Source organism: Cnephaeus nilssonii (genome assembly GCF_951640355.1).
Source record: "Cnephaeus nilssonii genome assembly, chromosome: 19".
NCBI classification, from domain to species: Eukaryota; Metazoa; Chordata; class Mammalia; order Chiroptera; family Vespertilionidae; genus Cnephaeus; species Cnephaeus nilssonii.
In genome coordinates, this window is record NC_137090.1 from 1,380,067 (window position 1) to 1,406,598 (window position 26,532).

The 26,532-nt window shown below is 63.3% G+C and overlaps 1 protein-coding gene across 3 annotated transcripts; it reads right to left on the bottom strand.

The window, feature by feature from the left end:
- Positions 1-14: 14 nt before the first annotated feature.
- CARD14 (caspase recruitment domain family member 14) lies at positions 15-26,485 on the bottom strand. 3 transcript variants are annotated; one of them, XM_079797882.1, is made up of 25 exons: positions 22,966-26,485; positions 21,654-21,778; positions 21,335-21,512; positions 20,747-21,252; positions 18,388-18,592; positions 16,436-16,654; positions 14,397-14,534; positions 13,227-13,552; positions 12,124-12,291; positions 11,876-11,995; positions 11,198-11,323; positions 10,710-10,859; positions 9,143-9,259; positions 8,541-8,683; positions 8,312-8,406; positions 6,819-6,879; positions 6,462-6,651; positions 5,287-5,413; positions 4,776-5,013; positions 4,112-4,175; positions 3,422-3,536; positions 2,587-2,760; positions 1,963-2,084; positions 833-948; positions 15-361 (listed from the first exon to the last, which is right to left on the bottom strand). In XM_079797882.1, exons 6-25 carry the CDS (start codon positions 16,644-16,646, stop codon positions 154-156), a joined length of 3,009 nt encoding a protein of 1,002 aa, XP_079654008.1. In that variant the 5' UTR covers positions 16,647-16,654; positions 18,388-18,592; positions 20,747-21,252; positions 21,335-21,512; positions 21,654-21,778; positions 22,966-26,485; the 3' UTR covers positions 15-153. The 3 variants fall into 3 exon arrangements, with proteins under 3 accessions (XP_079654008.1, XP_079654006.1, XP_079654007.1); XM_079797880.1 differs by having other exon boundaries at positions 6,462-6,654; positions 22,966-26,484; XM_079797881.1 differs by lacking the exon at positions 22,966-26,485 and having other exon boundaries at positions 6,462-6,654; positions 21,654-21,811.
- Between the last annotated feature and the right edge of the window lie 47 nt (positions 26,486-26,532).

Genomic DNA, 26,532 nt, shown 5'->3' on the forward strand with positions numbered 1-26,532 from the left:
GGACGGTCTGAGTGCCCATCTGTGACCTGCACGTGGCGAGGGTGGTGGTCGGACTCCAGTGAGGGGACCTGAGGGGGCGTGTGCGGTGAGCGCCCCAAGCTGAGCCCACAGGACAGGGCGCGGGGTCCGCCAGCCGGGAGGACACAGCATCTGTCACGGGGGGCTCTGCTCCGTCCACACCACCTTCTTCTGCTCGTCGCAGATGGCGAAGCGGACGCAGCTGAGCAGCGTGTCCAGGTCCCCCCAGGCCTCGGGGGCCAGGCTGCAGCAGGGGCAGGGCGCCCTGTCCAGCTCGCCCTCCTCCTGCCTGCTGGCCGCCAGGAGCTGCTCCTCCGAGGCGCCCAGCCGCTGCAGGGCCTTCCTGCGGGGCCAGAGGCGGCTCAGGGGGACAGCGCCCCGGCCCGGGATCCCAGGGGACCAGACACCCCTGGGTGCAGCGGCCAGTGTCCCGGGGTCCTGAAGAGACAGGGCCCCAGGCCACATGGCCGGGCGGGGCCGGGCGTCTAGTCTACAGCCTCAGGTGTCAAATCATAAAGGGCCCAGGACACCTGGGCTTGTCCTCAGCCGTGAACAAGCCACGGCCTCCGGCGTGGTCCTCGCCACGGGGCAGGCGGGTCCCTGTGGCCCAGCAGACGGGGCCTTAGTGAGTCAGCGCAGGTGCCAAGTCCTCGCTGTCCTCTGGGCTGCTTCCCGGGGGGGGGGGAGCCTCTGTCCCAGAGTTGTGGGGGACCCACCCTGCGACATTTCCAGGAATCCCGTCACATGCTCCAGACACGAGGGCCTTCCGGGGGGCCCAGCCGGGAGCCGCCCCGCCAGCCCCGGGCGCACCTACCTGAGTCTCTTGGCCGCCTTCTCGTTGATGACGACATGGAGGACGATGGGGAAGATCTCCATGCTGTGCAGGGCGCGCACGCTGTCCAGTGGGACGTCCAGGAGGGCGTGGGTGTTCTGGGGGAGAAGAGGGACGTGTCAAGTCTGCCATCCGGGAGTGATGCCAAGGGGACCGGGCAGGGCTGTGTTGGTACAGGAAACGGGAGAGTCCACAGCTGTCCGGGCCTGCGGGGTGTTGGCGGCACAGCCGTCGGCAGCTCCATCCATCTGCAGGGTGTTCTGCCAAGTGGCAGACGTGAGGCCAGAAAAATGAACCAACAGCCAGCAGCGGGGCTCAGGGCTGAGCGTCAACCTATGAACCAGGTCAGGGTTCGATTCCTGGTCAGGGCACAGGCCCGGGTTGTGGGCTCCATCCCCAGTGGGGGGCGTGCAGGAGGCAGCCGGTCAATGATTCTCTCTCATCATTGATGTTTCTCTCTCTCCCTTCCTCTCTGAAATCAATTTAAAAATATATTTAAAAAAAAAAACAAGCAAAGCACAAAACCCATAGACATAGAACAGAGGGGGAGGCTGGGAGGGTGACACGGGTGGAGGATGAAGTGTATGACGACGGATGGAAACTAGACTGTTGGTGGTGAACACGCTGACGTGTACACAGACGTAGAATTACAATGCTGACACCTGAAACTCACGTAAAGTTAACCAACGTGGCCTCGACTTAAAAAGCAGTCACTCTAGATCCTCACGCGTGCTTTGCACCTAGAAGCAGAGCTGCACGCTGGGGCTGAGGGGCCTGCGCACGGGCCAGTCCCCCGGAGTCCGCAGCGCCTCCCGGGGCACGGGGCTGGGGGCACAGGGCGCCCGCCTCCGCTGGCAGCCGGCCTGGCCGCCTTGTGTCCAGGTAACACTGGGTAGCTCACAGTGAGCTTTTCCTGTATTTGAGCCTTAGAACGTGAGTGCTACTTCCGTTTCATTTAGTCACTTCACAGATGCCATTAACCGCCCCTTGCGTTGGGAAACAGGCTCCAGGGAGTTCAGACTCCCCAAGGCCACAGGGACCCTGGTCCCACCTCCGGCCTCCAACCCCCTGCCAGTTCCCGCTCCCGGAGCAGCCCGCCCCGCCAGCCCTACCTTCTCCATGAGGCGCTCCAGGGCCGCGCGGGGCACCCAGCAGTGGCTGCCGGCGGCCTCCCCCTCCTGGACAATGCCCCCTCTCCGGCTGGCGGCCTCGCACTCCTCTGGGCTCAAGCACTCTGAGGGGGACAGTGGGCGGAGGTCACACACCCAACCCCTGGAGTCCTGAGGGAGCCCCACGCTGTACCCCTGGCCCCGGGGCCCCGCCAGCGCTGGGGGAGCTCTCCCTAGGTGTCCTCTCCGTGAGCTTGACCTTGTGCTTCCCACTCAGAGGCTGCCACTGCAGGGCACCCTACCCGGGGGCTGGGTCCTTACAGGAAGCTCCCGTGGAGACAAGACACACGGGAGAAGCCACGTGATGCGGAGGGTAAGGGAGGAGGGTGCACACAAGCCAGGGAGCCGAGGACCAGGAGCCAGAAGAGAGGGAGGCCCTCCCAAGATCCTCTGCGCCAGGCGGACACGGAGACCTGGTCCCACTGCCGCCTCAGCCCGGAGGAGAGCCCGGGTGCTGTACGCCCCCGCGTGGCACCTTCCGCTGCTCTCCTGGAGCCCGTCCGGCAGCTGCCCAGGCCTTGCCCGCCCCGCGCACAGGTGGGACCCCGGGGGGGGGGGGGAGCGCACCTGCCGGGCATGTCTTAAACCCCTGCAGGAGGCAGAGCTTCTCACTCAGGATCCTCCCGACCAAGCCGGGCACGAGGAGCACGGGCCGCGGCCGGCTGGGCCGGCGGGGGTGCACCCGCGTGTAGGGCGCCAGCGTGACGCAGCTCTCGGCCCAGAAGCCCCTGGGGGAGGCGTCTGTGGGGGAGAAGAGTCATGAGCGGTCCCAGGCCCCGCCTGCAGCAGGGCCTGCGCTTTGCACCCGAGCAGCCCCCACACCTACAGGGACGGCCTCGCAGGGCGCCGGCTCCAGGGCCGAGTCCCGCCCGCCCTGGCTGAACAGCCTGCGTGCCGGTGCCGCGGAGCCCTGTGGCGGCCAGGCCAAGCTGGTAGTGCGGTTGATCCCACCTGCCTCGTTGGCCACAGGGAGGATGGAGAAGGCCTCCTCCTCCCTCCCATCACCTTCTCCTCGCCCCCAGCGCCACCTGGATGCCCGCCCCACGCTCCCCTCACTCCAGGCCCCGCCTCCCTCCCAACCATTCAGGCTGCTATCCGTTCTCGCAGCCCCCCTATATTACGCACCCAAAAAACTTTTTAAGAAGGAACTAAGCTCAGATGGATGGAGCTTACTCTAAACTCACCCCCACCGCCCTCACAGCTCCGTTTTACCCGCATGGCGCTGCGTGCTGACCTCCCTCGGGGCCTCAGACCTCACCCAGCTCACCTCTCCAGAGAGGCACCCAGGCGCCAAGTATGGTTCTCAGGATCCATCCTGAGCCAGCCCAGCAGCCTGCAGGCCCACCCAACACCCAGGCCTCGAGGAGCCAGGCCTCCCCCAGCCCCTCCCGCCCCGCCTCACCTCCCAGTCGGCTGGGGTCTGACTGGGCCCCGTCAAAGGGTGAGCACGGGGCGCTGGCCTTGGTTCTGTCCACAGTGACGATACGGACCAACCTCTGGGGGCCTCCAGGAGACGGCTGGAGGGAGAAGGGGCCAGTTGTCCCGCCGTCCCCACCGGGCCGGGGCAGGCACCGCCCCACCGGGGGATCCAGGCTGGTCCCTGGACCTTCAGGCTGTGCCCACAGAACAGCCCAGGCCCCGTGCCAGGGAGGAGAAGGGAGCAGGAGAGGGTCCTGGGGCAGAGGCCCTCGCCCAGGGCACGGCAGTGAGGGCGGCCCCCACACCTCACCCGCTGTGATGGAGGCCGGGGGGGGGGGCGCCCTAGCTCCTCGCTCAGGGCACTGAGTGTCCCCTGTGGGGAGGACACCAGGTCCCCGCCCTCAGAGGGAGTAATGGGTGCAGATGGCCAGGCAGGGGGTGCAGGGGCGCGACCGGGTGAGCACGTCCAGCGCCTCTGCTCGCGGTGGAGGAACTTGCGGGCCGGGTGGGCCCAGGGCAAGGTGTGCAGGGCCCATGGGGCAGGGACTCGCAGGGAGACCCCCTCAGATCAGTAGCCTACACCCTCCCAACAGGACCCCTAGCCAGCCCCCACCCCTCTGCCAGCCCAGGGAGGAAGGAGGCAGGGAGAGGCAGGGCCCCCGCAGGGCCTCACCTTGCGGGCGGAGCTGCTCTGCTGAGCCAGGTCCCGCAAGAGGGTGATGAGCAGCTGCTGTGCCCTGGGAGGAGGAGACAGGCTGCCAGGAGGCTCCGCCCGGCGCCCAGGGCGCCTCTGAGACCCTGCCAGTGCCCGCCCACCGGAGGCGCTGCTGGTGTGCGGTGTGAGCCGGGGTGGGACGTGGCTCCAGGCCGCCCTGCACCGCTGAGCTGAGCGGCACCATCCCGACTCCACGCTCCGTGCGCACCGCCTGACCTGGGACACGGCTCCGGCAGGCGGATGCTGCTGGGGGGAGGGGTCAGCCCTGCCCCAGCTGTCCCAGGACAGGGTCCCGGGAGGTGGGACTTTCTGTGCTAAAACCAACACAGTCCTGGACACACCGGGTGACTGCGAGCCCACCTCCGGGGACATGGCGAAGTCTGGAGACAGTGCTGGTTTTCACAGGTCGGGGCCGGCATGAGCCAGGGAGCTGCTCAGGCCGGCGGTGCCAGGCAGCCCCCAGCAGCGGGGGCCCCCCAGGTCGCAGCGCTGAGGCTGGAAACGCTGGCCCGAAAGCTCTAGAACCGAGGTCACCCTTTTCACAAACAAACGCTGTCCACTTGGGGGTGGCACATGGGGATTCCACCCGGGCAGTGTCCCCTCCCCGGAGGTGGCCGCTCACCGTGCGTAGGTGGGGATGGTGCCGCCCTCCATGTCCCTGGTGCTGTAGGGGCCCACGCGGTGGGCGTGCCAGCAGCCGCGGCCCTGGAACATGGTGTCTGTGACGTGCAGGATGTCGCCGCAGTGCACCGGCAGCTCCCCCGCCGCCCGCCCCTCCAGGGCCAGGTTGACCCGGATGTAGAAGGAGTCCCCTGAGGTGGCCGCTTTGGCCTCCAGGTCCTGGACCAGCTTCTTATAACCTGGTAAGAGAGGACAGATCAGCCCTGGCCGTGACCCACAGGAGGAAAGTTCTGGAATGTGAAAGGAGGGACAGAAGGAGCCATCTTGGTGCCAGAGTCAGTGGGTGAGAGGGCCCAGCTGCCTTGGGGGCCTCTGCAGACTGGGGGTGCGGCCTGGCTCTGGGATAGGCCATGGGGGCTGGGGCAGGCACGGCCAAGGCTCAGAGCCAGGACTGGGCGGCTGGGCAGGTCCTGAGAGGGGAGCTCCTGGGGGTGGGGGTGGGGAGTGTGTACCCTCCGTGTTGACCTTCACAGACAGGCAGCAGAAGCCGTCCACCCTGCGGAGAAGACCCACAGCCTGCTCCAGGGTCACGCCCTGCAGGACAGCCTTGAAGAAGGGCTCCGTGGCCTCGCAGTCCACCTGGGGGCAGACCACCGGGGCGGGCCGCTATCGACCAGGCTCGGCGGCGGAGCCTGAGCACAGATCTGCACTCCCCCCCCTCACCCCCCCCAGCCATCCACACGCACCCCCAGCCGTCCACACGCACCCCCAGCCGTCCACACGCCCATCAGGGCCTCTGTCCCAGGCTCTGAACCGGGGCATCTGCATTTGGCTCCTTCAAGCCACACATGTTCCCACCCTGAGTCAACCACCAACCCCTTCCCACCCGCATGCTGAGAGCACCACCCAGGACCCAGTGTCTGCTCTCCAAAATGGACCTTCGTTCTAGAGCGTTCCAGATCGCAGGTTCTCGGCTTTGGGACGACTGACATTTGGAGCCAGGGCACTCTGTGCTGTGGGGCCGCCCGGGCCCTGTAGGATGTCAGCGGCATCCCCGGCGTCCACCGCTCGCGGCCACCCCCAGCCCCGCTGGGAAAGCTCCCCACTCTCCCTGTCCCTCCAGTCACTCCCTCGCTGCCTCACGCGAGGAGAGGGCACTTTATAGGGAGAAGGAACATGTGCCTTTAACTGCAGTCAAATGCTCTACCACTGAGCTATACCCCCTATGTGCCTTTAACTGAACTGGCCCCATTCGGGTCTCAGGACTGTCCCCAAACACCACGAAGGGCTCTGCGGCTGTAACCACAATGCCACTGACCACGAGACACGGAGAAAGGGCTCCGGTGGCGTGGGGACGGGGTTTCCCCCGGGGGACAGGCGAGCCTCGGGAACGGGTGACGCCTATTTTGTGAACTTCTTACAATTGTTAAAAAGCTTCAAGTTCACGTTTCAGCGACATCAAAGTCCCCTCCCTGCTGCTGTAGTCACTTACTGGTAGTTAGCTAAGTTGCACATTTATGTTTTCTGCAGCATCGTGAAGGTTTTACAACAGAAAGTTTTAAGAGAGTGGTGGATCTTGCGGTATGTGTATTTGAACACACAGACGAGCACGCACACGCACACACACACGCACGGGAGCTGACGACGAGACCCCGTTAACAACAGCAACAGGAAGCCCTGAACTCACCATGACGATCTGCGTGCCCGGGCGCAAGGCCATCTCGTCGGCCGCCGAGCCAGGGGTGACACGGTGGATGAAGATGCCCGTGTGGTTCCCGCCGATGACGCTCATCTGCTCCAGCAGGGCGTCCCCCTGGAAGGCCAGCACCGTGGCCTGGCTCGGGAGCTTCCGGGCCGGCCGCCGCCGCACCGGGACGCTGCTGCAAGAAGGGGCGACGGAGCTCGTGTGCAGCCCGGCTCTGCCCCAGCCCCAGCATTCTGGAATTCTCCACCCCCCTTCCTGCCATGATCCCACCCTCAAAAAGGCTGTCGCCTGCTAACAGCCCTCACTGTGCCATCTGCTGGCCCGGCCCCCGCCGCTCACCTGGCGGAGACGCAGAGGCCCCTGGAGACCAGCTGTGGGCCGCTCTCAGACTCCAGGAGGTCTAGGCAGAAGCAAAGGCTCAGACCCCGCGCCGGCCTCCCCACAGGCCACACGCTACCTCAGTCCCCTCAGCCACCTCGGCTGAGGCTGACCTTCTCGTCCTCCTTCCTGCTGCTTAGACCTTGACTCATCTCTCCCCACACGGGAGGAGCTGCTGGAGAGCTGCACCTGCCTGGGTCTGGCCTCCACTGTGTCCTTTGTGAGACTGAATGCTGCCCACGTTTTATGAGATGGGGAAGCTAGAATCCATGTCCACCTTCATTCCAACAGTCAAATCCGGTGGCACCCGGGCCCGCCTTTCTGCACAGCAGCGCCTGCCGCCCGCATCGGCTGCTCCCGCTTCCCCCGGGCCACGCCGGCTGCTGGCTGTGGAGGCCTCCTGTTGGCAGTCCTGGGCCTTGCTGTCCCGGGGCGTCCCCCAGCTCTGCGCTTGGACATGCAGCCTGGGAGGCCGATGGGCCCAGCCCCGGCGGCGGCTTCCCTCTGGGCGGTGGAGGCTGCTCCTCCACCTGGTGGACCGCCCGCCCGGAGGACCAGAGGCCAGCAGAGGGCGGACACTGCCTGCCGCCTGCCCCGGCCTGTGCCCAGCCCACAGGAAACCCTGTTCCTGAGTACATCCCAGCCACGTGGAGGCCACTGGGCGCTCCTGGCGTATTGGAGGCGAATTCCACTAGAACGCGTGAACGCGGGACATTACGTGGGATCACACAGAGGAAGAGCAGCAAGCACCCTGTCCTCCTGGCCTCAGCCAGCTGGCTCCCCTGCCGCACCCTCTCCATTGGTCACCGCCACAAACAAAACCACCAGTGATCGGGAAGGAGGAAGGTTTCTGGCCACGTGACCACTGCCCACCACAGGTGCCTCTGTGGACCAGCATGGGTGCGTGCACCCCCTGGTGGCCGCAGGGTGAATTCCAGGCGGGGTGCTGAGCACCTACTCTGTGAAGCCCAAGGCTGGGGTAGGAGTGCAGGGTGGGGAGGGAAGGAGGCCGACGTGAGGGGCACACGGCTTGGGAAGGAGAGAGGACCAGCTAAGTGACAGATACAAGGCATAAGCCACAGGGAAAGGTGGAGAGGTGCCCACAGGTGCCCCGGCCAGCGGGAGCGGCACTGCAGCCTGGCGCGTGCTGTCCCTGGCAACCTGAGTGCCCAGCGTCCAGAGCAGGAGGGACAGAACGAGCAGCTGTCTGAACATCTGAGCTGAGCAGGCATGGAGACAATCAACTCCCTCACGGCTAGGTGACAATGGAGAGGACACCAGGCACAGAGCAGCTGGCACCGGCCTGAACTGCCAGGGGCCCGGGTCAGGGCAGCGTTCCAGTTCCCCTCCCTCTGCCCGGCCCCCGAGGAGACCTGTCCTCTGTCTCCTCCTGGCTCTGTGGCCCGCCCAGGGGAGGTGGGCGGCTGCAGAGGCTGGCAGCGGGACACACTCACCTGCTCTGTCCACAATCTCATAATCCAGGTCGGCGTCACCCGCCTTCGCTCCCGGGGAGCCTCTCCAGTCCCCCTCCAGGATTTCTGAGAAGGCACTGCGCGGAGGAAGAGGACAGCTCAGGCCTGGAGCACCCAGCGCCTGCCCGGCCCTCGCCCTCCTGCCCGGCCCTCATCCTCGGTGAGCCACCAGGGGACCCGTGTCATCCGACGCTGATGCCGTCCTCTCTACCTGAAGGACCAAGGATCCTCCTGGAAGTCCTCCACGGCTCGCTTGTACAGGGACAGCTGGCTGGGGGGCACGGGGCTGCTGGAGCGGAAGCTGTCCACCAGCTCGCGGCTGGATGTGGCGCTCAGGTCCGACCAGAGCTGAGACTGGGGGACGGTGAGGCAGGGTCAGCGCGAGCTCATGGGCTCACGACCCCTCCCTGCTCTGGAAAGGGAATAAGCCACGGCCACAGCATCAGGGCGAGGAGGGGCAGGGAGGGGGAGCACACAGCATCAGGGCACATTAGTCCAGCACCTACTGTGTGCCAGCACTCTATGAGCTGTTTCCTGTATTTTAGGTCGCTGAGTCCTCACAACAAATAAATAAAAATAACCTTCCGCTTTACAGAGAAAGCGATCGAGGCCCCGAGAGACCAAGTGACTGGCTAGGGAGGGTCACGTGCTGATGGGTGGGCTGTGCAAGATGCTGAGTGGGGCCCAGGACGCCAGGAGGACAGTGTGGGCCTGGACGCAGCCTGGCCCACCTGAGTCTCTCCAGCACCTACGACGTGCCGGGCCCCCTCCGTCTGCACGGGCCTGTCCCCGGCAGGAGGGGCACTGCTGTACCTCGGAGGAGCTAAGGCAGCTGCAGTCACTGTCGTCCCGCGGGCAGATGGCGAACATGCGCACGAGCCGCTGCTTTCCCCTCCAGCAGGGCTCCCTCGGCCCCGCCTCCTGCTTGGGCTGCCAAGGCGCCAGGCGGCTGGTTAATTCAGGAAAGGGTCCCCTCGGATGCTCTCGGGGTTTCTACCCAGGCACCTCCCCCTCTCCACCCTCTCTCACGGCTTCCAGCCCGGGGCCGCCTCCTCCCAGCCTGGGACCCCCGCTGGCCACCGGGGTGCACAGCACTGGGCTTGGGGAGCGGCATTCCATTTCTGGTGGAGGGGATACGTCAGGGGTGGGAACCGTCTTTCTGCCAAGGCCCATTTGGAGATGTATTCCCTCATTCACGGGCCGTACAAATTATCAGCTTAAAAATCAGCCGGTGCCCAGTGGTGTGGCTCAATGATTGAGCATCGACCTATGAACCAGAAGGTCACGGTTCGATTCCTGGTCAGGGCACAAGCCCAGGTTGCAGCCTCAACCCCCAGTAGGGGGCATATAGGAGACGTCGATCCATGATTCTCTCTCATCACTGATGTTTCTCTCTCTCTCTCTCTCTCCCTCTCCCTTCCTCTCTGAAATCAATATAAACATACTAAAGGCCCGGTGCACGAAATCCGTGCGCAGGTCGGTCCCTAGGCCTGGCATGCAACCAGGGCCATCTTCTCCGGCTGCCCGCAGCTACCCCCCTCCCTAGCCGCCACCCCTCCCCCCCAGCTCCCGGTTCGCCATCGGGCGATCGGAGCCTGACCACCAGGAGAAGGGACTGAGAGGTGGTCAGTGCGCCTCACAGTGACTGGTCGGGCGGTCGTTCTGGTCAGTCCACCGTTAGGGTCAAGTTGCATATTACCCTTTTATCATATAGGATTTTTGGTCAAACATTTAATTAACTCACCCCTAATGCCTTGTTAGGGCCAGACCAAATGGTTTTGTGGGCATTATATGGGCTGGACGTTCCCCACCCCCGTGCACATAGTTCTTCCTGGCTACACACCTGGTACATAACGTATGTACATGTATCTACACATACTACACATAGAAAATGGGGGGACAGACCAATCAGAGAAGAGAAATTCACCCACCCTCCAACACGCACACACAGCAGTTAGCAGTGTGCGGCCTGTCTGTCAGTCTGCTCTCCGCATACCTGTGTGCTTTTGCACACGGCTGATGAGGGAAGGGGTGAGGGAGAAGGGCTGGGGCACGTTCCCCACACCCGTACACCAGGTGCCTGGACTGGCGCTGCCAGCCAGATCATAACTAGGGCTTTTATAGTTGTTTTAGCTCAGCTTCATCTTTCTTTCCTCAGCCCAACACCACACCTGACAGGTTCCAGAACCTTCTGTCGGGCCACCCTTCCAGGATGTGCAAGACATTATCATGAAAGGAGAGGCAGGGCAGCTGCAGCTGCCCACTGTCTGTCTCCAACGCCCACCATCAGGGCCACACTGGGGCCCAGCTTGCCTCCCACCGTGCCACACCCCACGCGCACGCTGCCCTGCTCCCAGGCGCAGGGCAGGGCAGGACTCACCCCTTGTGCCGACTCGGCCTGCAGCTGGCGGAGCTGCTGGCGCAGGTCGCAGCCCTGGTCGGTGAGCTCGAACAGCTTCCTGCGGAGCGCGTCCTTCTCCGCCAGGTTCTGGGCAATCTCCACCTGGGCGGCATCTCGGGCCGAGTAGGCCTGCGGGCCGGGACACAGGGTTCCCGGGGCATGCAGAGGCAGCCAACACTGGGCTCACCCGCAGGCACACGCCACGGTTCACTATCGTGTCCCGTGTGCGGGTGTACCGCCGCCCAGAGTGCGCACAGAAATGAAGGGAGGCGCTAGACGTGACCTCTAGTCTCAGACAGTGAGCATGTCAGCAGGTGACAATGGAGGGAGTCGAGAAACCGCCTGGACCAAGGAGGGAGACCCCAAGTCTGGAACCAGCTGCCACGGAGGCAGGGCGGGCTGCACGAGGCCCCAGCCCCCAGCCGCCGGCAGCTCCTGTTCTCCCGGCCCCGCCACCTCTCGCGTACCTGGTCCCGCTCCTTCTGCAGCTCGGCCACCTGGCTCTGCAGGGCAGTCACCTTCGCCCTGTAGATCTCGCAGTCCACCTTGGTCTTCTGGAACTGCAGCAGGGTCTGCTCCTTCTCTTCCCAGAACTGGATCGAGGGGCGGAGCCGTGGAGGACAGGAGGGGAGCGTCAGGGAGAGCGAGGGGACGGGGAGAAACAGGGTGAGCTCGTCCGCAGAGATGCTGTGCCCACCAGACGGCGAGGAGCCATCCACATCGCGTGGGCGCTGCGTGTGTGGCCGTTTTGTTCACCCCATGCCCAGAGCAGGGCGCACAGATAACTCCCCTCACTGCTCATGCTCCTCCACCGGCCGTCTCCCCACTGTCCCCTCGCTGTCCCCTCACTGGCCTGTCTCCCCACCAGCCCCTCACCATTGGCAGCCCCTCACCATTGGCAGCCACTCAGCAAGCCCCCGGCTCTCAGCGGGCCCCACGCACCTGCCCGAGCGTGCCCTTGGTCTCACCACCTATGTGCCCGCCGGTTTGCTCAGCACCCACCCACGGCTGTGGCCTCTAGTCTCGGACTGTGAGTTGGTGCCAACACAGGAATGAACTAACGAGTGACCATTACTTAGGCAAACTTGGTCGTAAGCTCAGCATGGATTGAAGAGCCCGTCTCCCCAGCGTGAGGCCGTGGTCACCTGCTTCCGCTGCCGCTCAGCGGCCACGGCGCGCTCCCTCAGCGAGTGGATGCGGTCCACCATCTCCTGCTTGCTCTCCAGGGCCTCGTCCAGGCTCTGCTCCAGGATGTCCTTCTCCGCCTGGGCACAGAGGGGTCAGCCGGCCCTGCTCCCACACGCCTGCCCCTGGGAAACTCATCCCAGGAATGGGAGCTGGAGGCTGCTGGCGGGTGGGCGAGTGACATTACTGCCCCCAGGGCCGGGCCTACCAGGCTGAATGTCAGGGAGCGGAGCTTCTCGTTCTCCTCCTTCAGGCGGCTCAGCTCCTCCGCTCCGGGCTCCAGGCCGTCAGCCATCTGCAGGGACCGCTCTCGGAACTCCCGCTCGCAGGAGGCGGACAGCCTCTGGCGCTGCAGCTCCTGCTTCGTCAGATAGAGCTGCGGGGCCGAGAGGACAGGAGCGGGCCAGGAGGACGTGAGCATCCCGGCCAGGCCACGCCAGGCTCAGGGAAACTGTGTGTGCGTGGGGGGGGGGGGGGGGCGTGCACAGAAACATACACAGGTGGGGGGAGCGCAAATGACAAAGTAAGGCATATGGGAGTCCTCTGCACCATTGTATTTGTATATTTTTAAAAGTAAGTTTGAAATTATTTCCAAATAAAATGAAAGAACAAGCGCCCTGGCTGGTGTGTTCAGTGGTTAGAGCACCTGCCCATGCACCAAATGGCTGGGTGTTCGGTCCCAGCCTGTACCCTTTTTGCAGGTCCACTTTCCAGCCCCCATCGGGGCGCATGTAGGAGGCAACCAACCCATGTGTCTCTCTCACATTGATGTTTTTCTCCCTCTCCCTCTCTTTCTCCCCCACTTCATTTCCTCCCTCCCTTCCACTCTCTCTAAAAAAAAAAAAAAAAAGGAAAAATATCCTCAGCTGAGGGTTAACAACAAAAAAAGAAAAACTAAAGCCATCAAGGCAAAAAACAAATTAATATTTAAAGAACCCCACAAATCACTAGGAAGAGAATAATCCCCAACAGAAAAATGAGTAAAAGACATTGTTGGGGTTCGAGGGGCTCCTAATCACAGGACCGGCTGAGACCCGACACCGACAGCTGCAGGGAGGAGGCCTAGGGGACTGCGGGGCTCAGAATGGCCAGCCCTGCCCGGCCCAGACACAGGCGGCAGGCCGCCCCCGTGGGCACGGCACCCCAGCCAGGCCTTGGGGAATCCCAGGGCAGGCTCCTTGCAAGGGGGCGATGGGAGGGGCCCCCTGGTGGCGGAGGCAAAGGATCAGCTTCCTGCAGGGGCGCCTCAGCCCAGGCTGGCGGGGCAGGGAGTCCCGGGCTGGGGGCGAGGGCGAGGCGGCGGCGCAGCACCTCCTCCTGCAGGCCGCGGCAGCGCGTGCTGGCCAGCTCCTTCTCCTGCAGCGCGTTGCTGTAGTGCAGCGAGAGGCTGAGCATCTCGTCCTTGAGCTTCAGCACCTCGTGGAAGTGGGCGCTGACCTCGCGCTTCATGCGGCCGTGGTCGGCCTCCAGCTGCTGCAGGCCCTCGGCCCGGGCCTCGGCCTGGCCCAGACGCTCCTGCAGCCGCCGGCATTGCTGCGCCAGCGCCTCCCTCTGCCCCTTCTCCTGGCTCAGCTCCTCCTGCAGGCTGCCGATGGCCCCGGCCAGGCATGCGGTCAGCTTGGACGTCTCCATGAGCCCTGCGGGGAGCTGGCATCACCACCTGCCCGCTCCTCGTCCTCCAGGGCTTTGCTTCCTGCCCCGGACTCTCAAGAGGACCCACCCTATCCGCCGTCTCCTTCAAGGCTTCGGGGCCGAACTACACACGAGATTGGGGTAAATAAACCGCGGGATTCCAGATTTGGGTACAAGGACTCCCCTTCATTTCCTCCTTCCCTTCCACTCTCTCTCCCACTCGGCTGCCCCGTGTGACCCGCTGTCCAGACCCACTGCTCCTCCCCAGCCCAGACGTGCTTATACTAACACAGTTGAACGTCATCCTCGAAACAGGAACAGGACCGTAAGTCTGCGTAACCGATCGCTACGCAGCACAAGCACAGCCTGCGAGGCGCCAGGCTGGAGCGTCCTCCTGTGCAATTTCCAGGGCTCCTGGCCCGCCCTCTGAACTCCCACCTCCCTCAGTGCCGCCAGGGGAGCCTGGAATTACTCCCCCTGCCCCCCACCAAGCCCAGTGAGCCTTCCCTTAGCGGGCTGAGCACGGGCACAGGGCTGCGGCCTGACCTCCCCTCGGGCAGGCACTGCCACCCGCACAGCCCCAAGCGGCCTGGGAGCTCTTCTGGGGAAAGGACACGTCCCTGCGCCCACGTCCATGAAGGCCGTCCTCCTGGCGCCGCAGTTAGGGACACCTCTTCCTCAGAGCCCAGGCCAGGGGCTCCCTCTCCCACCCATCCCACTGCAGTGCCGAGGGTCTCCTCCCCCCGGTGCTGGACGGGGCAGGACGGAACCTCTGCCTGAGCCTCGGGAACAGGGTTGGGAAGAGAGGTGACCAGGACCCGGAGGCTCCGGTCGCAGGCCGGCTCTCACCACTGAAGGTGCTGAAGTCCACGTCGGGCTGCAGCCCGGTGACCAGGGTGTAGACGTCGGGGTTGTGGAACTTCAGGCTCTCCAGGAAGGCGAGCACCCCGTTCTTCCCGCGCGCCCTCAGCAAGTCCAGCAGGTGCCCTTGGGGGACAGGACAGTCTGGGCTGACAAGGCGCTGGGCGGGGCACCCTCTGCCGCCGCAGGCCCCTCTGCCCCCAGAGTGCAGTCAGTCTCGAGAAGGGCGAGGCGGCATTTACTGAGCAGCTACTATGACCCGGGCGCTAAGAGCTGGAGATAAGAGACTAAGGAAGAGGATGGTCTCTCTGAGACCTACCAGGTGCGCAGGTGGACATGTGGGTGTGTGTGCCTAGCTCGGGGGAGGAAAGCAGCAATGAGCAGCACCCAGGACCCGGGCCCACCCAGCCCCCATGGCTCTCAGCTTGGATTCATTTCTCCTGCTTCTGAGGCTCATCAGACAACGGGCAGAGAGTATCCTGACAGTAGCTACCGCCCGCCGCCGGCTCTCCGGGGCCCAGCACTGACCGCCCACCGCCGGCTCTCCGGGGCCCGGCACTGACCGCCCGCCGCCGGCTCTCCGGGGCCCGGCACTGACCGCCCGCCGCCGGCTCTCCGGGGCCCGGCACTGACCGCCCGCCGCCGGCTCTCCGGGGCCCGGCACTGACCGCCCGCCGCCGGCTCTCCGGGGCCCGGCACTGACCGCCCGCCGCCGGCTCTCCGGGGCCCGGCACTGACCGCCCGCCGCCGGCTCTCCGGGGCCCGGCACTGACCGCCCGCCGCCGGCTCTCCGGGGCCCGGCACTGACCGCCCGCCGCCGGCTCTCCGGGGCCCGGCACTGACCGCCCGCCGCCGGCTCTCCGGGGCCCGGCACTGACCGCCCGCCGCCGGCTCTCCGGGGCCCGGCACTGACCGCCCGCCGCCGGCTCTCCGGGGCCCGGCACTGACCGCCCGCCGCCGGCTCTCCGGGGCCCGGCACTGACCGCCCACCGCCGGCTTTCTGGGGCCCGGCACTGACCGCCCGCCGGGCCCCAGAAAGCCGGCGGTGGGGCCCAGGGTCAGTGCCAGGCCCCGGGCGGTCAGTGCCGGGCCCCGGAGAGCCGGCGGCGGGCGGTCACCGCCCACCGCCGGCTCTCCGGGGCCCGGCACTGACCGCCCACCGCCGGCTCTCCGGGGCCCGGCACTGACCGCCCGCCGCCGGCTCTCCGGGGCCCGGCACTGACCGCCCGCCGCCGGCTCTCCGGGGCCCGGCACTGACCGCCCGCCGCCGGCTCTCCGGGGCCCGGCACTGACCGCCCGCCGCCGGCTCTCCGGGGCCCGGCACTGACCGCCCGCCGCCGGCTCTCCGGGGCCCGGCACTGACCGCCCGCCGCCGGCTCTCCGGGGCCCGGCACTGACCGCCCGCCGCCGGCTCTCCGGGGCCCGGCACTGACCGCCCGCCGCCGGCTCTCCGGGGCCCAGCCCGGGCTTTGAGACAAGTATCTTAGAAACTGACTCAACTCTCCTAAGGAGCGGACATGGTGATGCTGGGCACTCTCCCGGTTTTGAATGAATAAACACAGAGGTCAGTTGGGCTGGAACAGGCGGGCTGGCCCCAAGGAGTGTCCCCCTGGAGCCTGCCCGTGGGACCTGACTTGGAAGAAGGGTCTTCGCGGATGTAATTAGTGGGGCCCGCGAGCGGAGGCATTCTGCAGAGCCTGGGGGCCTGTCCCAGGACAGTGTCTCAGGGAGAGGGAGACATGCAGAGAAGGCATGTGGACAGGCAGAGGCTGGAGCGACGGGGCCACAGCCGAGGGGTGCCCGGGGCCACCAGAAGCTGGAAGAGGCAGGAAGGGTGCTCCCCTGGAGCCACCGGAGGTAGGTGGCCCTGCCCACACCTTAACTTCAGACCTTCAGCCGCCAAACTGTGAGAACCCAGTTCTGCGGTCATTTGTTAGGGCGGCCCCGGAGAAACTAACACAGCCCCCCCAAGAACTCGGGTCCCCTCCGCTTCCGGCTGAGCAGAGGGCCCCGCGGCGCAGGCTCACCGACTCTCATGGCCGAGTTGGTGAAGCGGGGGCTGTGCAGCACCTCCTCCTCGTCCAGCTGGCCCAGCACCTTGGCCTGGCGCAGGTAGGGGGTGAGGCGGCTGGGGCAGATGCTGCGCACGATCCTGTGGCGGTGGCTCTCCGTCATCTCCCACAGCGTCTCCTCGTCCAGGGCTGCCAGCGAGGAGTGCGTGCGGTGCAGCTCCGCCATGGCTGGGCCTGGACGGAAAGGGCGGTGGCGGCGGGCTGTCAGCGCAGGGCCCCGGCCCGGAGGCCTTCCCATTCCACCATCCTCCCCACGGACAGGCAGGGAAGGAGAGACCCCCCCCCCCCCCAGAGGACGATGACACCAGCCCGGCCCCGGTGTCCTGTCACTGGCGGGAGGGACACCGACTGCACCTGGGCGGAGGGAGACCTGGCTCCTCTGGCTCAGGACACGGGGAGCCGGCAGCGGGCAGTCAGTGCCGGCGGTCAGTGATGAGCCTGACATCCAGGCTGCTGCCTGGCCCGACCGGCACTGGCCTAGGAGGTGGGCCTGGACCACAGATCCTGAGCGGGGGAAGCGGGAGGGAGCAAACCCCTGGGCTCGCCTGCGGCCGCAGCACAGATATGCGTAAGCAGACAGAGCGCGCCTGTGGCGGTCCGTCTCGGGGCGGGCGCGGAGGGAGGGTGCCCCGAAAGGCTCCTGGGGGTGATGGAGCCCCAGCCCCGCCCTGGGGGAACGGGAGGCTGGACGAGCTGGCACCAGAGGCAGTGCTGCGTCCACATCCATCAGTGGGAAGCAGGCCAGGGCTGGGCCTCGCACAGGAAGCGACTGCTTGTCCTCGCAGGGTGGACGCCTGTCGCTGTCAGCAGCCCCAGGACCCTGGCACGGAGACACCTGGGCGCGGCGCTGTAAACGCGCATTAGAGTCGCCATAAAACTAGGACGGCTCTTGGGGGTGAGCAGTCAAGGCCACACCCCTCGGCTGTTGTGTACGTGGGGGGCGGGGGGAGATGGCCAGGCGTCTGAGGGCTGAGCTGCGGGGCCTGGGCAGGTCCTGGCTGGGTCCCAGCTCCGGTCTGTGTGGATCTAGTGCCTGAGCAGTCACAGCCCGTCAGCCCTCTGAGGAGAGGGCCGTGCTGAGTGGGCGGGACCCAAGCCCTAATGCTGGGAGGACCTCAGGGGCTCCTCCCACCCCCACCCAGAGCACACCTGCACACCAAGTTCCCGGGCACAAGGCCTTTAGCCTGTTAATCCACGTAACTCATCCTAAATGGCCATGAACGTGGACTGTCTCGAGCACAGAAAACAGCCTGCGAACAGCAGCGCCCGCGCCCCTTCCTGGACCTCAGATCCCTGAAGGAGACGCATTGTCAGCGCCAGCTCAGTCCTGTGCACAGTCTCTCTGCCCCTCTCCCCCTCCTGCCCGGACAATGAGGTGACAAAACACACAGCACTTGGCGTGACTGTGCAACGGCCACCTCGCACCGTGTCTCCACTGTTAACTCTCACTGTGGACAACAGCATCCGCTGGACAGGGCGCCGCCCTCAGCAGGGACCAGGGTTTACATCTGGATACGCGCAGCTACACACACCTGCTTGGCTGCAGGCTGACTCCGTGAGGGGAAGAAAGCCGGAGACGCATCGATGGTCCTGTGTTTGCACATTACGTTGTTTCTTTTTCTCATCACACGTGTGCATGAAGTCCTTGTGCACGGGGGGGGGGGGGGGGCACAGGGGCACAGGTGGGGCCAGGTGGGAGTGTTTGCCCTGGACCTGAGAGTCTGGGATCTGGTCCTTTTCACGGGATGACCAGCTGCCTGGCTGGAGCCAAATGCCTCCTGAGAGGCGTGTGCAGTGAACGTGCTCCAACAGCGTGTAAACCAAGGAAAACGGGAATGGCCGCTGCAGTCCTCCTCCGCGGACAGCCGCCCCCACCCCCACGGGGCTGGCCCACAGCGCACACTCACCGAGAGACGCACAGGCCGGCCGCGCAGGAGCAGCTGGCGTGCAGTTGGCCTGTGTCCCCTCCCGCTGCAGGCTCAGGCTCCTCTGCGGATTCCGGGCAGCGGGCAGGGCTGGGCAGGAAGAGCCTGCCAAACCAGTGCCCAGGGCATCTGACGAGACTTCACGCCACGTGACTTGCTCCAAAACTCAAAGTTCAGGACCCAGAGCCTAGAGCGAGGGGAAAGGCAAACTTTGACCCAGGAAACAAAGGCACAGACCTTCCACCCCGGCTCTGCCCGGTACGCAGAGCGCCCACAGCGCCGGGAACCCGGGTCTGGAAGAGAACTGGGCTCTGTAGCCTCCGATGCCCAGGAGAGTGGACAGGTGCCACGGTGGCCAGCGGGTGGGGGCCTTACCTCTGGCCAGACCCCACTGATCCCTCCCCGCAGGGTGGTTGCTGGAGGGAGGGCCTGCGGGACAGGGGACAGGGGGATAGGTGAGGATGGGGGGAGGGGGACAGGCCCTCGAGTAGGTCTGTCTCGCTGCCCCTGGGCAGCTCATTCCATTTCTGCAGGGGACAGTCAATAGATGCTCATGAACCAGGGTGTGTGGGTTCAGTGGTGTCCCCCCAAAAGAAATGTTAGTCCTAACCCCTCAACACCTGTGAGTGTGGCCTTTGGGAAATAGGTCGCGACAGCTGAGGTCATTAGGTCGAGCCTGAAGCCCTATATGACAGGTGTCCTCATGGGACGAGAAGAGACCCAGACACACCCAGGGAGGGGCCAGGGGTCCGCGCAGGCAGAGGCCGGGGACGCCGAGGGCTGCGGGCCGCACCAGGAGCTCAGAGCAGGCAGGGCCTCAGACCCCTGACTGTGGCTCCTGGCCTCTGAGGAGAGGGCTGGGGGGTGGGGGTGGCTGAAGTGCAGGGGGGTTCTTTTTAGGATGAAATGTCCTAAGGCCGGTGTGCTGGCCGCACGGCTGGATTGTTAGAAGCCACTGCGCTGCGCTCCTGACACGGGCGAGCTGTGCAGATACAGATCCGACCCCAATCAAGCTGTTTTTTATTTTTTTTTAATTGATTTTTTACAGAGAGGAAGAGAGAGGGATAGAGAGTTAGAAACATCGATGAGAGAGAAACATCGATCAGCTGCCTCTTGCACACCCCCTACTGGGGATGTGCCTGCAACCAAGGTACATGCCCCTGACCGGAATCGAACCTGGGACCCTTCAGTCCGCAGGCCGACGCTCTATCCACTGAGCCAAACCGGTTTCGGCCCAATCAAGCTGTTTTTAAAACAGACAGGTCCCAGAGCTGCGGGCGGCCATTCCCACTGCCGTGGCCCCCGGGACAGGATGCAGGCTAGGGCGGTGGTGAGGTGCTCCCGGGGCCGGGCCTGGCCCTGCCTCCCTTAGGCCAGCCGCCCTGACCTGTGGGTACCAGCCTCCCTGTCTTTCTTCTTCCTCTCAGCCCAGGCAGGGCCTGCAGGCACCCTAACCGTCCTAACCCCCCAACACCGGTGAGTGTGACCTTTTAGGAAAGAGGTCGCGGCAGATGTAACCAGGTTAAGATGAGGCCATGAGGTCTCTGTGACGGGTGTTCCCATGGGAAGAGGAGAGACGCAGACACACACGAGGAGGGCGAGGTGCCAGCCCAGGCAGCACCAGCTCACCAGGCTCGGCCCTCTGCCCGGGGGTGCTGGGAGCAACTGTGCTCTGCCCAGGAAGCTGAGTGCCTCCCGCCGGCTGCCCCGCCCTCTGCTACTTCCTCCTCACTCCTGCACCCCTGCTCCAGGGGTCCCTGGAGTACCTCGCGCAGCACAGGCATCAGGGCTGCCCTCATGCCTTCTAGAGCAGCGGTCGCCAGCCTGTGTCCGCGGACCACTGGTCCATGAGGCCTGAGAGACTGGCGACCGCTGCGCCAGATGACAGCCAGATGGCGCACGTGTGAGGGCAGCGCCTCCCACCGTGTGACTCAAAGCCCTGGGTCACCAACATGTGAAACCAGCCGAGCGGGGAAGGGCTGAGTGAGCAGACGCGGTCTCTCTCGAGCCTCACAAAATGAGCCGGAAATGGTTTGTTTGTTTTTAAAGCAGCCACAAATGAGGCAGCTGGTCCTCCTCGCCCCACACCTAAACCTAGAGCCCTCCCTTCTTCCTCTCTTTCCTCCTGGGGCGCCATGCGGACATCAGAGTCCAAAACAGAGCATCCTTCATCCCTCCAGGCCCACACTGTCCTTCTTGAAGGTGTTGAGCCAGAGCGCGCCCATGCACTTAACGAAACCAAACGGCCCCACACCAGGCTCCACCCCCCTGGGGAGAAAACCCCCCACCCCAGGACAGCTCTCAGACCCCCTCGGGCCTGCCCGCCCTCCCCAGTGCTGACCTGCTCTCCTCGGGACCGGCTCCATGCTGCCCTTCCTGGTCCTGCAGAAGGGACGCTGGGGCGGTCTGGGCTGAACAGCAGCAGGCAAGCAGGTCTGACAGGCAAGCCCGCCTGGCCCTGCCCAGGGGCGATGCCTCACCCGAGCCTGCACGCATCACTGAGCCCCGGACATTCTCACAGCAGGGCTGTGTGCGGAGTTGCAAGAGCCATGGAAGCTTCTGGAAACTGCCTGCGCGTCTGGCCTCAGCGTGGGGGGAGATCCTCTCCCGTCTGGGAACAGCCAGCCTGTTCATGACAAATCCCTCAGACGACGTCCTGGCACCATCAGGACTCATTCTGCAGCCTCTTCCGTCCTCACCATCAGCCGGAAGTCTCTAAGCCAAGCGTGTCAAACTCACGGGCCAAATAAACAAGGCTGAAGTGTGTGTGGCCGCAAAAAAAACAAAAGCTTCCGTTTTCATAGAAACGTAGGTTTATTTCGATAGAGACACGCTGAATACAAAGGGCTGAAATAAAGGAGTCATCGTTAACATAAAATAGTAGAACATGTTAATAAAAATTAATATCTTTCCTTGAACATCAACTTACCGGACACTGGATAACTGCACAAATTAATAAGCGTAACGCAAAAAAACCTATTTTTCTTGTCCTCCGAAAGCAAAATATTTCCTGTTGCGCACACCAAACAAGTCAGTCCAAGACTAATGACGTGGCTATCAGCTGCTAAAATATTCGCTGCTAGTATTAGTGGAGAAAAATTGTGCGCCTGCGCGTAAGGGAGATGAATGCAACACGGTTATAGTAATCAGTCACTAGCAAACATTGTAGTTCGTTATTAATAATTACGTGTAACAGGCTATTATAAAAACTAAGTTACGAAATTTTTATTAAAACGTTTCTTACATACCGTTACATTGGCTGGGCCGCAAAAATATTCGTTGTGGGCCGCATTTAACATGCTTGCTCTAAGCAATTCCAGGGGATCCTCTAGAATTGCCATTCAATGGTCACTACTTAGATTTGGATGATGGTCTTTTTTTTTTATTATTGATTTCAGAGAGGGAGGAGAGAAAGATAGAAACATCTACGATGAGAGAGAATCATTTACTGGCTGCCTCCCGCACGCCCCACCCTGGGGATCGAGCCCACAACCCGGGCATGTGCCCTGACCGGGAATTGAACTGTGACCTCCTGGTTTATAGGTCGACGCTCAACCTGAGTCACACGACTGGGCTGGATTACAGTCTTGGTTCTCCTACATTAATGGACTAGTATATCCGAAACGCTCAACTGCTGGACACCTGCACAGCTCTGCCCTGGTCACCACCTACTTGGACCCCTGTAAGTTTCCTAGCTGCCTCCTCCCATGGCCCCCAGTGCCCGTTCTCTGCACAGCAGACAGAACGATCCTGTGAATGGGGGGTCTTCCGGTCACGTCATTCCCTTTGGCCGACAGGCCCCCAAGTCCTCACCATGACCTGGGCACGAGGCCCACTGACCTCATCTCCACTCACCTGCTCCACACACAGGGGCCTCCCTGCTATCTGAGGCGCCGGGCACACTCCTGCCCCAGGGCCTTTGCACTTGCAGTTCCCTCTGCCTGCAACGTTCTTCCCCTCACCTCCCTCAGGACTCCACTCACAGGCTCCCTTCCCGGAGAGGCCTACCCAGGCCATTCTACCTAACACCACTCCGACGACCACCCCCCCCCCCTTTCCCAGTTCATTTCTCTATATTGGACCCATGGCTCCTGGCATGTTGTGCATTCTAGTTCCTTGTTGGTTTCTTGCCTGCGTCCCACTGTGAGCCTGTCATCCCCAGAGGACAAGAATTCTTGTCTTTGTGTAGAGCCAGGTCATCTTCCATCCTGGGGCATCCTGGCTCCTTTCACCTCAAAGAAAGACCACCTTGAAGTGGCTACTAAGGCACCCATGATGCACTTCAACTCCACTTCATCACCTGTAGACCTTTCCTGATCTGTCCCTGCTCACCCTTCCCCCACCGCACTGCCCTCATGATGCCACACCACCTGCTTTCCATGCCTTGATGGCGCCAATCCCCTGCCCGTGTGGCGGCCTTCGAACTCCGTTTCTTCTTCCTAGAACCCTCCCCCCAGGGTGTTCCCATGGCCACCTCCTCTCACAACTCGGTGGCACCTTCCTCCCGCCACCGCCATCGCCATCGCGCGTCAGTAACCCACCACCGTGCCCTCGCCTCACCTCACGTGCATCAGGGCAGCTAAGGAACGGCCATCCTCTTACTGCTCTGCGTGCTGCCGGGCTTGCCCTCTTCTGGACACGGCCCTGAGGGCAGCGCTGAGCGGTCCATCCTGCCCGCCGCCCAATCCAGCACCGGAGACGCCCCATGCACGTCTGGTGCCCGGATGCCGGTTGGACGGGGTCGGGCCAGGCTCGGGGCTTCATCAGGTGCCCCGCCAGGCGAGTGGGTGGAAGGCAGTCGCACCTGGAAAGGAACCGTGTCTGCCATGGAGGACCAGGTGACGTGTGGGGTTTCTGGCAGGAAGGCTCCCTTCAGGGACAGCCCCTCTCACCCAGGACATCAAGGCGCGCAGTGACGACTCCCAGAACCCAGGCCAGCCCAGGAGCCCTACACGCAGGCCTCCTGCTGCCCAGGACGGGACGAGCCACCGTGGCCGTGCACACCAGGGGTGGGACCCTGTCTCCTGCCAACGGCTGTGGGGATATTTCTAACCTCATTCTCAGGTCGTGCAACATTACCAGCTTAAATGTTAGCCGGCCGTTTGGTCAAATATTTCATTAACTCACCCCTAATGCCGTGGCAGGGGCTGACCAAATAGCATTCCCCACCCCTGGTCTAACCCTGAGTCCAGCCCCGGCCCAGGGGAAGAGGCGGGTCCGGAGGGTGTGGCCACAGGCCAGTCCTGCCTCCTCATGGCTCCGGCTTCAACTGCAGGAGCTCCGGACAGCCGGCCTGGCCTCTCCTCCCCTGGACATCCAGGCACACCTGGCTTCCCACGTAAAACCAGTATGAAAATGGCCGAGATGTCATGTGCTTTTCTTATACTGTCTGGGAGATCCGTGTTTACAACGCAGCCCTGGAGCACGGCTTACAAAACAGTGTGTTCAACCTCCCTCCCAGGAGACGCCTCCGTGGACTGAGACCTAAGACCTCACAGCTCTATTTCACTTAACATCTAAGAAAGAGATGCATCTTTGCAAATACTTAACATGTGGTTAGTACCTGCATCCTTGCATGGCATGCTAATTATCAGGTCAATTCTCTTGTAAGGGTTGCACGTTTTTGTTTTTTTTTAATATGTTTTTACTAATTTTTAGAAAAAAAGAGGGATAGATAGAAACATCATCGATTGCCTGCCTTCTGCACGCCCCCTACTGGGGATGGAGCCCCAAACCCAGGCATGTGCTCTGACCAAGAATCAAACTGTGGCTCAACCACTGAGCCACGCCAGCTGGGCAGCTTGGACATACGCTGCCAGCGGGGTGAGTGTCATGAGAACTAAGCCCTCCTTTACTTGCTGGTGTGGACCTGTTAGGACCACTGCACTAGTGCCTGGTTTAGTGGGTGAACCTGAGAGGAGCAGAACTAGAATATTGGGGGCCAACTTTCATTACAAGCAATGTGGGTCCTGCTCTGTTAGCCATGGCTGTTTCGTTGATTGAGGCACATTCTAACCTGGCTGGGAGTTGCACGTGGGACCTGGGCGCTCGCCTGGAGATGCAGCCCATCCTCCCCATCAGGGAGCTGCCCATGATCCTGGAAAGATTAGCAACCTTGTTGCAGGAACCAGAATCACTCGCCTTTTGAAGACCCCCAGCCCTTTGCAAATCACTAAGCCCTTTCAAGACTCCCAGCCCTTTGCATACCCACAGGCCTTTGCAAATCTCCAGACCCCATTACCTGTCAACTACCCACTCGGCATACCCTTTGCCTACTTCCCCATGTCATCTTTGTCCTTCTACCCGATATCAGCAGCGGCGCATGTTTGTGGCTGAGCTGCTGCTCTCCATGCTGCCGGCAGGACTGGAATAAATGCTCATATGTGATCCAACCCTGTCCCTGCTTAATTGGCTCAAGTAGTGACAGGCAGCCCAGTCCCTTTGATTGTCCAGTTACATAATCTGGCCACTCTGATGGGACACAAGCGGGGGTGGGGGAGTCCTCTAGGGTGAGTACCGGGAATCCTGCTTGCTGCCTGGACTGGGGTTTCCGGGGCTGAGGCCTGGACTCTTATTTGCAGCGCTGCCGGGAATTTTCCTGCTTCGAGTCCCAGCCGCAGCAATCCCCATCATCTCACTTAAAACCTAAGTTGAGTCCTAGCTGGTCTGGCTCAGTGGATGGAGCTACGGCCTGCGGACTGGAGGGTCCCAGGTTCGATTCCAGTCAAGGGCACAAGCCTGGGTTGCGGGGCTCCATCCCCAGTGGGGGGCCTGCAGGAGGCGGCCAATCGATGATTCTCTCTCATCATCGATGTTTCTCGCTCTCTCCCCCTCTCCTTTCCTCTCTGAAATCAATAAAAATATATTTTAAACAAAACCTAAGTTGAATAGAGCGTTCTGTAACGGGGGAAGCCCATTGTCTGTTGTCCCCTGTCTGGGGTGAGCCTGACCAGCTCCCGGTTGCAAGTGGCCTCCCAAGGGCCTCTGGCTGGGCACGGTAAGGCCTGGCTGTGCACCGTGAGCCACACGGTTGCCCGCTGTGTGCACTGGTAAACGTTGCATGTTAGGGTGATTCTTGCCAGGTGTAACTTTGCCTGTAATCTTGCTTCAGTTGTTCAGGGACGGGTGCTGCTGGGTCCATCCCAGAAGATACTCCACTGGGGCGGATCTTGGGGCACTGAGCTACTTATGCTTACTGCCGATGAAAACAGGAAACGGGTGATTTACGGCAAAGCGGCTTGGCCTCACCCTCTAATGTCCTAACTGGGGACGAGAGGCTCGCGTTGGGGACAGTCCGGTGGGAAGCTCTTGTCTGTGCGTTGTGGGCGCCTGTAGATACCGTGTATGAGGGTCTCTGCTGGTTGTTGCCTAGCGTCTTTGTCGTTTGGTTTAATTTGTTTTGTTAAAGATGGGGCAGTGCCTGGGTACTCGGGAAGCTTAGGGTGGGGTGGCATCACTGGTCACGTGGGCAGGGCGGCATTCCCTCGCCTCTGGGTCACCTCCGCAGGGCGGGCTGCGCCTCAGGCCGGAGTGAGGAGCGAGCTGCTGTCCGACGAGGGCGCGTCCTGCTCCCGGTCGCGCGGCGGGTCCGGGTCCCGGTCCCGGGCGGGGGCGGCGGAGAACCCGGGGGCGCTGCCCCAGGCGAGGCCCGGTCTCCACACTCGACCCCGAGCAGGGCTTCCCCCGGGGGTCAGGTCAACACAGGCCGCCCAACCAGCGCTGGTTCCCGGGTCGGTTCAAGGGGACGCTCTGCGGTGAGGATGCCCGTCGGGCAGCAGTGAAACGCGTCTCTCACAGGGTGCCCCGCGCCCTCCGCCCCGCAGTGACTACGCGGAAGCGCACAAACGGGAGGCCCGCGCCTGGTTGCTCACTCAAGGCAGAGCCGCCTCCGACCTCCTCCGAGCAGGTCGCCCTGGCGCGGCCGGCGGCGTGAAGAAGCGAAAATCCCCTCAGCACGAAGCTCCCGCTCCTGACGCACTGCGCCGCCTCCGCCATTTTTATAGGGAATGAGCGAGGCCCCGCCCCTCGCGAGATCCGGAGAGAGCTCCTATCACGTGACGAGAAGCTCTCGTTCCCTCCCGAGGCGCGGCTTCGACGCACGCTTGTACGCACGCACGCGCGCGCGCG